Source organism: Camelina sativa, chromosome 13, assembly GCF_000633955.1.
Source record: "Camelina sativa cultivar DH55 chromosome 13, Cs, whole genome shotgun sequence".
Taxonomy (NCBI): Eukaryota; Viridiplantae; Streptophyta; class Magnoliopsida; order Brassicales; family Brassicaceae; genus Camelina; species Camelina sativa.
Window position 1 is genome coordinate 11,237,060 of NC_025697.1, and position 11,371 is coordinate 11,248,430.

Here is an 11,371-nt window from a genome sequence, read left to right on the forward strand (position 1 = left end):
CTAGTTTAGTTTATTATTTTTTCTCATAAAAAAGTTTAGTGTTGTGGGAAGTATGGAAATGGAGGAATACTCTGCTATTTCAAGGGAAGCATGGAGATATCCGAGAGATGGTGGATAAAGCTTTCACGCAATCTTCACACTGGTTTGCTGCACAAGCGTTGGATGGTAAGTTAGATCAAAGAGGGAAGGTGAGACAACAATCTCTTGAGATTGCATGGAGAAACCCAATGCCTGGAATCACTAAATGTAACATAGCAACATCATGGCGGAAGAGCTCATCAATGGTTGGAGGAGCGTGGATTACCCGCAATGATCAAGGTCAAGTCCTTCTTCATGCGAGAGCCGCTTTAGAGAGGTCTGATACGAAAATCTTGGCATGTCTGCGATGTTTTCTGTGGGCTTTGGAGGCGGTGCAGATCTTGAATATTACTCGGCTAGAGCTGATTATGGCTAATGTTGCAGAGGTTGCAGCTATTAACAACCCGGGGGAATGGTCGCGTTATGACTCCTTATTGCACGATATACAACTGATCTTAACGAGTTTTGCTTATTGGGAATGTCACCATGTGGCTGGCTCGGCGAATAAGGTGACAATGGTTATAGCCAAGAGTGTTACGTGTGATGGGAGGCTCCAATCTTACTTATCATTGGGAGGTCAGTCTTGGTTGCTATGTGTTGCTGCTTGTCTTGTTGGTGTGTGTTACCTGTTTCAATTGGAGGGTCGGTTAACCTCAGTATCAAGTGTGGGTACTAGCTTGTGTTTCCCATTGTTTACGTTTCCAAACATTTTGATTCTATCAGACGACAAAAAAAAAAAAAAAATGTAGATCTTTTATTAAGGAAATTATGTCAGTTTGGGTTATAAAAGAGGAATATAGTTTAAATTTGTAATTTTAAAATTTTTATATCGGTTTGGGTTTATAAAGAAAGGTTAGGATTTAGATTTTATAATTCAGCAAAATTGTATGTCGGTTTGGGTTTACAAAAGAGTGGTTAGGGTTTAGAGTTTACAATTAAACAAAATTATATATCGGTTTGGGTTTACAAAAGAGTGGATAGGGTTTAGATTTTACGATTAAACAAAATTATATGTCGGTTTGGGTTTATAAAAGAATGTTTAGGGTTTAGGTTTGGGTTTATAAAAGAGTGGTTAGGGTTTAGATTTTACAATTAAACAAAATTATATGTCGGTATGGATTTATAAAAGAATGTTTAGGGTTTAGATTTTACAATTAAACAAAATTATATGTTGGTTTGGGTTTATAAAAGAGTGGTTAGGGTTTAGATTTTACAATTAAACAAAATTATATGTCGGTTTGGGTTTATAAAAAATGGTTAGGGTTTAGATATAATAATTAAAAACTGTAATATAATATTTAAATTAATAATTTTAAAATTGATTGATCTACAGAATTTATTTCCTTAATTAAGATTTGTTTCCTTAATTTAAAGGGGGTGAATAAGAGTGGTTCACCCCTAGGGTAGCGTTATCTCCCCCATTTTCCAGAACTGTTGTTCAAAATTACAAAATGAATATGATTTCTAGGGTTTTGATCAATTTTTGTAATGAGAAGTAATAATGTCGTTCGGACCCTTTCTTGTTTGATTGTAGGGTTTTCGAGGAAGATCTACTCAATCGTTTAAGGTTTTCCTAATTGTTCGTCAGATGCTTAGCTTGTTTCGAAGAGCTCTAATGTTATGTCTCTGTAAATTTGAGATGGCCCAAAACCTTCTGGATAACTTTCTTGTTTTGCCGCCGGAGGTGCAGTCGGCCCTTGCCCCAACAGTTTTTGGACAAAGGCTCAAATGGGATAATGTTTCAACTTTCTAGGCCCTAGCAACATTACAAAATCAAAATGAATCAATACAATAAAACTTGCATGTTTTTCACCAGAGCATGACACCTCAGCTTTTGTATTGAAGCTGAGACTGACACGTCATTAAAATGAATATCCAATAAAATTAAAACAATTAATACAACTAAGCACAATATTAGCCAAATAAATTTATGGACGAAGGAACAAAAGTAATTCTTCTATTTGAGATGATGATAAACTATGATTTGCCACCTATGCTTCTCGATCAACATCCGTTTAACTTCAATCTTCCTCTGATCTCTTCATCGCGGTGTTCCATAACCACATCTCATAAGTCGGTGACTCCCCAAGATTCCAATCTTAAAAGGAAATCCTCGAGGTCTGATTCATCTCTTAATTTAAATCTAGAGGTACATTAACCAGACCATGAAGCTATTTAATTCCCTTTTAAATAGTGTTTGAGTTCCATTTATATTTTCTAATCTTACTTACCTAGAAGAATTACCCAAGTAAAGTGTGACATAAGAGTTCTAATCCACACGGTGGTGCTCTTCAATAAGGTGTTTGGATCACCAAAACAGAAAATCAACAAGTTTGTTATCTCTTTCTACTAAGTTCATCAGCCCCAAACGGGTATTTGTAATTCCTGCAACTATATTTGTGTAAACTGTATAATGCCATTTACATGTTTGATCTTTGGTTCACAAAAAAATTGTTAACACAATAGCATTCTATCGGCAAAGCAGCCTTTTAGCATTATTAGATGAATTTCATTGCTCATATACATGTGGTTATGTTCAGTAACAACCTCAATGTGATTGTAGGATCTTAGGATTATTTAATTTCATATATGTATTGAAACTCAGAGCGAGATAGGTAAAAATGGAGAAAAAAATTGTTCATTAAAAACTGAACGATGATTACGATCTTGTAGCTTACTACTCCGGCTGCAGCTTCTCTCTACCTTTGTCAAGCGTCACGATTATTTTATCAAAATTTTAGATTTAATGGCATATCAACTACTTCCAGGTTTGACTCCACATAATTTTCCATGTTTGTGAACTCTTTTAATATTTTTTTATTTGGTGAGTTTTAGGTATTAGTTGTATCATCAAAGAAATTGCATCGTTTTGGGTTAGTTGGTTTTATGATTTTTTTCTCTTTTGATCATCTAAGTTTCTTATTTTTTAAATAGGTGTAGTCATTTTTTAGTTAAGAAAGGTTGACGTGAACATCTAATAAACACCAACTTCTGTAAGTTAGGCAGCTAAATTTTGCAATTTTTTTTGTTGAGAAAGCATCGAAGTAGGTGAAATTGCTACTAATAAAGAGTTTAAATTCCAAAGCCAATAGAGGAATATGTTGCAACACAACCAAAAAAAGAGTACCAATGGTCCATGACTTCTGTTTTGGCATTCCTTCTGTTGGGAAAGATTTGGTTTGCTTGGATTCCCTTCATGGCGTTTAGAATTTCTCTCATGGCATTTCTTATGGTAATGATTTGTGACACTCAAACTTAGTTTCTTATTTTAGAAGTTTTTAGTTGCTTGCTAAAGTGGCAGCTACCACCCTCCAAACAAACTAAAATACAATATGGAGGGAAGGATCCAACATTTGTTGCATGGGATTGATTCTTAGAAACCATATGGGCACTGTTAAGTAGTATGGAGCTAAGGCTTTTCCAAAGCTAAGATTTATCTTGGATATGCATATATTGACAACCTAAGTTCAAAGAGGCATGTTTGAAAGTGATTCAAGATGTTTGGTTCAAGCCGTTGGTTCTCCTAAGCATGGCCAAGACTTCAAAGCTTTATAAAGGATATCTTGTGGAGAAGGAGACAATGATTTAAACTAAACACTTTATTCCAAGGTCGTCAAGCTAGCTAATCAACGTCCACAAATAATGTTTACAAAGGCAAATCTTATCCCGATTTACCATGTTGTATTGGAAAATTGAACTAAATTGGATGGCTTCACTTATTGAGCTTGATTGGCAAAAATATTGTACTTGGTAGTGATATATAATGAGTAAGTTGAGTTATAATAAAAAATAATATTTATATACAATATCATCCAATTTCTATATCATTAAAGCCATTTTTAATGTTTATTTACTTTTTTTTTTTAAATCATTATGCGGACTCACCTACCAATGTGTAACAAAAATGACAGTAACCATAATTTGTTTAAGTCTATAACTTTTTTCTTCATTTTTTACTTTGAAAACTATAACAAATAATAAAAATAAGAAAAACAAAAAATATTACCATTGACCACTACGAAAAGAACTTTATTAATTATGATATTTGATTCTAAACAACATAAAACAAATATTATTTCAAAACATACAAAATAAAAAATAATCTAAAAACAACTTGCGGCATAGCACGGGTACCAACCTACCAACCTAGTATAATTAACAACACTAATTAAAAAATGAATACGTAGTTACATATTCATCACATATTGGTTGTAATCGCCTGGAACAAACCAAAAATTGATTTTATTCTTTCTCAAAAATTGAGTCAATAATTTCATTATAATTAGTATCTAACATCTTCAACACTTTGTTTCCTAATTTACGCATGATCATGATCGTTCTATGTTTGTACCTTTGGTTAGATATTGCCCAAAACTGGCAATTTTCATCTCCTACTTTCTCAACCTCATACCTCTGTGGTTGGGATACCTACAAATATAATCAAATTTAAGATAATCCCTGACAACAACCTTGTCAAGGATTGATACAAGTGGTTTAAAAATTTAAGGCAGATGATTGTATACAACTTTAACATATATTAGATATTCACCCGCAGTACACGAGCAATTTTTAAATAAAAATAAAATGTTATTTGTTTTGTAGATTAACTATATTAATAATTGATATTTAATATATATTTTTAAAATATACAGTCTTACAAATATAGATATATATTATTTAGTGTAGAAAGTATTTTGTTTGAGGTTTATTGTTTTATATTAGAGGAACTATAACATACAATTAAATAAGTAGTGATTTATAGAAGAAAATTACTGTGTGTGTTTATAGAATTAATTCCTATTTTTTGTAAAATTGGAAATAATATAATAAAATTAATTATAAACTTAATACTTAAGGGTAAATGGAGAAAAGTCCCGCCACCTAGGTTCGAGTAGCATTGGCCATGGAGGTTCGAAATTTAATATGGTTTTCTCCGGTTCCACGAGATTAGTCTTTGGCCTAAGAAACCTTTAGGATCACTCCTGAGTTATAAAAAAAAATGTTAAAGAGAGTGGTACCTATTATTTTGAAAATTTTATTAGGGTGGGAAATCTTGGTTTCCAAAATCAAAACTTAATATTAATTAATCAAAAATGAAAAAAAAAATAATTAATACCAATGACATGCTTGTAAATAAATTTCAACTTTATGATTTATTTGCTAAATGTCTCCAAAAATATAGATTTGGAATTTGAATACATTGTTGGTTCGCCTCCTTCTTCTTTTGTTCTTTTGTTTTTTAAATTTAGGATATAGTTTTTAAATGATAAGATTTACTGTTTAAGATTTAATGTTTAGTTTTGGAGGTTTAAAGTTTAGTTTAAATTTGTATAATTTTCAAAAAAATATCTTGTAGTTTTGGATCATAAATATAATAATGATATTTTTAAGGGGGAAAAAATCATTTAGTGGTAATTGAGGATATGTAAATAAAGTAATTGTTGATACACTTTTGCACGTTTGACGTTTCAATGTTTAAGAGATGGTACCATTAATGTCTTCAGATCCTAAAAAAACAATAAATAATACCCACAAATTAGAAGATGGCCATCTCTTCTTTACAAAACCTTTATAATTATAGTACTTCTTTCATCAAATTTATATCTTCTGTATTCTGATAGATCCTTCTGAGAATACAAAAAAACGGGTATTTTTTCTCTCTTAATTGATTTTCCTTTTTTTGCATTACTACACCAATTTTTACCATTATTGTTGGTCCTATTTTTCTTGCATTCGTCAAAGAAAATGATTGATGATGATAAATTCAAGAACGATTGATGAATCTTCACAATCTGTTTTAGATAAAACATGGAAGAAGAAGACGATGTTATGGTGAAAGAGGGGCTAATGGCTTCTCAAAGAGAGATCTTCAGCATTTCTGGTCCAATCCATTTAACTTCCATTGATTGGTATTATATTTTTCTTTTTCATTTCTTTCATTTCCAATCCATTTAACTTCCATTGATCTTACAAGAAATGAACGATTAGAGAATTTTAATAGAGTTGACTATGGCTAAATCATCTTCCACAACAAACTCATCATCACTAATCAGCTTTTTTTTGCTAATTCAATGGTTTAGCCATAGTCAACTCTATTAAAATTCTCTAATCGTTCATTTCTTGTAGAACAAGTTGTATTAAAATAATACATTCAAACCCAAAAAAGTCAACGTAAGTATTTTGATAGGAATAATTCTTACCATAGAACCTCGGTGGCATCATGTTTGGTACAAGCAGTGTACACATTGGAACGAGACAGACAACAAAACAGGATTGGTCTAAAGTCACAAGCCAACCACTGGTGGGAATTTTTCAACTTCACTTTAGCCGAAACCCTAATCGACGACTCAGATGGATCCATATACGGTGCCGTGTTCGAATACAAACACTTCTTCTCTTACAATTACCATAACACCCATCATTCGAAACCGCCTCCTCGTCACGTGATCGCGTTCCGTGGCACGATCATGAAACGGCACTCTCGGTCACGCGACCTTAAGCTCGACCTACGCTGCGTCCGCGACTGCCTCCAAGACAGCACTAGGTTCGTGCATGCGATTCAAGTGATTCAAAGTGCGGTAGCTAAAACTGGTAATGCAGCCGTGTGGCTAGCCGGACATTCTCTTGGAGGAGCCGTGGCGTTGCTTGCCGGGAAGATCATGACTAGGTCTGGTTTCCCTCTTGAGAGTTACTTATTTAATCCTCCGTTCTCGTCGATTCCGATTGAGAAACTGGTGAAGAGTGAGAAGCTTAAAAATGGAGTACGATTCGCCGGAAGTCTTGTCAAAGCCGGAGTAGCAATCGCCGTCAAAGGTCGCCACCATAACAGGGTAACGTATATTTCTCTTTTTAATAGTTTCACGAAGATTTTATTTTGTAAAACTATTAACTAAGATTATTAAACAATGTTTTTTTAGTTCTATACTCATATTAAAAAAATTACAGTAGAAGTTGCATATGATCACATTTTATAATAAAAAATGGTATAAAATTTCGAATATAAACATAAAATGAAGCAAAATAAACGTCCAAACTCCAAAGCATCGTGCATAATTAAAAATTACTAAAAAAAAAAAAAACGACACAATTAAAATGAAATGAAAAGAGTAATTGTTTCTCTACTTTATCTTTTGAGGTTCTAATCTCTATCAATAGATAATTAATGATGTGTATTATTTACAGGGTCAAGAAGATGATTCGTTTATGAAGTTAGCATCATGGATACCATATTTGTATGTGAACCCGTCAGATCCAATATGCTCAGAATACATTGGTTATTTCAAGCATAGAAACAAAATGTTTGAGATAGGAGCCGGTAAAATCGAAAGAATTGCTACGAGGAACTCACTTAGGAGTCTGTTGTCAGGCGGAGGAGGAGGAGGAGGTTCATCTTCGGATTCTTGTTCATCAGAGCCTCTTCATCTTTTACCATCGGCGTATATGACTATAAACACTAGCCACTCGCCTAATTTTAAGAGAGCTCATGGGATTCATCAATGGTGGGATCCTATGTTTAATGGTGAATATGTTTTGCATCAATTTTAATCACTGACTTCTACAAATGCTTTTGTAACCAGAGTCAGAACTATATACAATTATTTAATAGTTTGCATGTTTGTCGAATCAAGTATTTTACCACGTCAACAGTCTCGATGATGATCACTTTAATCATGCGACTATTGTCATAATTAGATTTCCCTGACTTGCCTTCGTACAAAACAGAGATTTCAGAATCACGAAGGTTCCTCCATAACTCAAAAAGACTTAGGATTCTATATATATAGTAACCAAATCATCATATTCATTACCAAACCCACTGTTTCCAAAAGCTAAGGATTAGATTAGTTCAAAGACAGTGACACTTATTTATTGTTATGGACACTGGATATACACCTGTTGAACAATCACAAAACATAGATTGGAGCAAAGGAGGGATAGAGATAGCTTCAGTTCCACTAATACTGCTCGAGCCGGTGGTCCATAATGGCAGAGACGGTGCTGATAAACTCCTCTTCTGTTGTCTCTGGAGAACCTATGGCTTCTGCATCGTGTATGATTTGTTCGATCACAGATTGGTTCTTGAGTGTTTCTCTGCACATTATGCTTCCGATGGTAAAAGGTGTGAGACCTATTGCAGAACCTTTCTTGAGAAGCATGGTTGAAATGCGAAGGACACGGGCGCATGAAGGCGGAATCTCCCAACCATGGAATTTCAGAAGGTCAATGTCTTGTTCAGAGTCCAAAGATTTGATGTATTCCAATGTTTCTGAAGAGTACGGCTGTTTTGCTTGAGGCCAGTATAGCCATTCAAATGTGCAATCTTCAAACTTCACAAGAACAAATAAGGTGTTTTAGACCAAAATATTCTACAGCTTGTTTAGTTTAAAAATTTGGAAGCCAAAGTGTGAATATCAATATCCTTGTTTGAGTATAGTAGAATTGTTTACCTTATTGGGAAAGCAATAGCCATGGTCGATTGGAGTAAGCACCATCTGTCCATCATTTCCGTCTCGGCTAACCAAAATGTTGCCAGCGTGGCGATCTGCATTAGCCAGCCTTATGTCTAGAACCGATATCTTGTGAACCTGATCGACAGGAAATACTCGGTATCCCATATCTTCACAACTTCCCACATTGCTCACAAACATTTGCAGTGAACCAATCTTCGTGTTCTCGGGAGAGAAATTGTAACCATTGGGATGGTTGAAATCTTTGTGCAAGCATTTGACCATTGCTGTCGGCGGAACTCCAGAGAAACCAGTTTCATCATGAGGAAAAGTTCGTGGTCCGTTCATGGGATAGTCCAATATGTAGGCTGCTACTTCTCTGATAGCTCCTTCACCGACCTGTGTGCCTTTCTTTAGTCCCTCGCCATCAACTGAAACAGGCAGTCCATGCGGATTATTCACAGCCATTGGTTCCTCATCAATGGGTTTGAAGACAGAGACATACTTGTGGCCAGATGGATCTTGCATAAAATAAGCTCCTCCTGATCCATCAGATGATTGAATCGGGCCATTTCCCTTCTCCAAGCCTTCTTAAGTGGAGCTGATAAGCTCTTCGAGCAATAGAGGCAGTTTAATTTCAGGATTAACAATAACAGGCTCCACAAAGAACTCTTTAGGCTTTGCTTGTGGTGATATGTTTCCTCTGCTACCATCCACATTGTTCTTGTGATTTACATCATCAATAAACACCTCAAAATCCTTCCCGACTGGTTTTGCTCTCACTTTCACAGATTTTCTAATTAGCAAGTGAATCACATTCTCTCCCTTTTTACAGAGATCAGTTATGAGTCTCTGGTCATCTAGCTCCTCACCATCTAATGTGAGTTCATGATCCCTGGGGATTCCGAGATCTTTTTCCTTTAAAGCAATTTGCTGCTTCACATAACCAACATTTCTACTCCTCTCAACAACGAGCTCAAACTCCTTCCCACCAACAGTTCTTACAGAAATGGCTTGGAGATCTGAAATTTTAATAACCAAATGCAACAACTTCCCATCAGCAACACCATAATCTCGAATTTGGGAATCATTTCGAGATAGCTCTCTACCATCATACAGAAGCCTCTGCTTCTTCACGAAAAACCCCTTGATACTCTGAATCCTTAGCTTCACAGATGCTATTGAATCTGACTCCATGACCCGCTTCGGGATCACAGATCCAGCAACAGTCAGGAAAACCAAGATTGGGTCGTCTAAGTTCGAACCAAACCGTCCAATAATACCTGGAAAGTTGATAAGTTCCTCCAGGGCTGGACTCAACGCTACACTAGCAACTGACATTCCAACTGTACACTACTATTCCTAAATCCTGAAGAACCGGATTCCTGGGAATGAAGAGAGCTCAACAGGAATAAAGGGTGAAATCCCAGGAATCAACCCTTATCTTCTCCCGTGAGCTTTTGAAGAGACCAAGTTCCTGCACGGATTCAGGAACTCTGGAACAGAAAGGCCTTGTAACTCACATCTTGCCAAGCAATATTTTCCAAGTATTCATATTGAAGCTAAAACAATCCCAAAACCACCTAGGATTAGGCTCTCATTCAAATCGTGGAAGCTGAAAAGTATCTTCCACTCGCATCAATTGCAAAGAACCTGAATAAGAACAATGATCACAAGGATTAGACATGGAACAGCAATTACTTAATTGATATCCCAAGGGGAATTCATATTTCAGTAATTCAAGAACATCGATCACCATTTTCCAATTCACAAGAGATTATCACAGATGTCAAATATTCAGATCAAACACAAAAACATTTATCAAAAAAAAAACGCCAACCTCTTTGAATGGATGATGATTTGTGACGATGAACATACCTCAAAGTTTGATCTAAGCGAACTATATAAACTCTAAAACCTTACATTCTCATCTATAAATAAAATTAGAAAATCTTGATATCTAAAAATAGCTTTGAAAGCATAACCAAACAACGGCCACAAATTAGTTTCAAGTCAACGTCTTAATCGGATTTTTATCATCTAAAACCCAAAAAAACAAAGCTGGTGCCTAAGTTTTCAAACTTTATCCGATTTGACTAATCTTATTTTTAGGTCTGATAAAAAAGGAATTAAAAATTGAATCTAAACACTAAATCCAGCACAATACTCAAAACCTAAAGTTCAATCCGTAAACACTAAAGAGAAGCCTCAGATCATCTTAACGAACATCTCCAATTTTGAACCGCTACATGAATCTCTATAATTCACAACAGATTTCGAATTTTCAACTTACATTTCACGATTACTCATGATCGGAGAAGATATCGGAAAGATACATCGAAATCAACAGATTCTACAGAGAGATCGAAAATTCCAAAAAAAAAGAAAAAAAAAAAAAAAGCTGCCATACCTAAAGGAATCAAAATCCGCGAAGCGATGAATCAACCGAGCAATTCTTCTAGGTGAAATCGGAACTGGTGTGCGATTAACTTATTCGCGAAGTTTCTTCGAATCCGAAAACCCTCTCTCCAATATATTTTTTTTTCCCCGAGAATTTATTTAGTGTTACCCAGAAAAAAAAAGGACGAAGAAGAAGAGGAGAGAGAGAGAAACAGTGGTAAGTCTTCTTTGAACAGCGGCGACGTTTGTGGGGATCAATTTATACTGTTTGACCTCGCTGACTTTTTAACGGAGGTTTTTATCCGAGTATTAACGCCGTGAACTGTGCTCCAAGGCAGAATACCGTTTCCGTAACGGACGCATATGTTTACCGTTTCAGACCGACTCTAGAGATTTTCAATCAAAGACTCTCTTTTTGCCGTTTGTCAAAAAAAAAAAAAAAAAAA

At 35.1% G+C, this 11,371-nt stretch overlaps 1 protein-coding gene and 1 pseudogene across 1 annotated transcript; one reads left to right on the forward strand and one right to left on the reverse strand.

Moving 5' to 3' along the window:
* On the forward strand, window positions 5,617-7,701 carry LOC104736437 (GDSL esterase/lipase At4g10955). The gene is made up of 4 exons (XM_010456415.1): window positions 5,617-5,725; window positions 5,880-5,987; window positions 6,266-6,908; window positions 7,261-7,701. Exons 2-4 carry the CDS (start codon window positions 5,887-5,889, stop codon window positions 7,621-7,623), a joined length of 1,107 nt encoding a protein of 368 aa, XP_010454717.1. The 5' UTR covers window positions 5,617-5,725; window positions 5,880-5,886; the 3' UTR covers window positions 7,624-7,701.
* Window positions 8,025-10,417, reverse strand: LOC104736439 (annotated as a pseudogene).

What these genes read in the sequence shown, in the direction of transcription:
- LOC104736437 (XM_010456415.1), top strand. Translation starts at nt 5,887, where the DNA reads ATGGAAGAAGAAGACGATGTTATGGTGAAAGAGGGGCTAATGGCTTCT. An exon ending in CATTTAACTTCCATTGATTG is followed by an intron (nt 5,988 to 6,265) that starts GTATTATATTTT and finishes GTATTTTGATAG; the next exon opens with GAATAATTCTTACCATAGAA. An exon ending in AAGGTCGCCACCATAACAGG is followed by an intron (nt 6,909 to 7,260) that starts GTAACGTATATT and finishes TATTATTTACAG; the next exon opens with GGTCAAGAAGATGATTCGTT.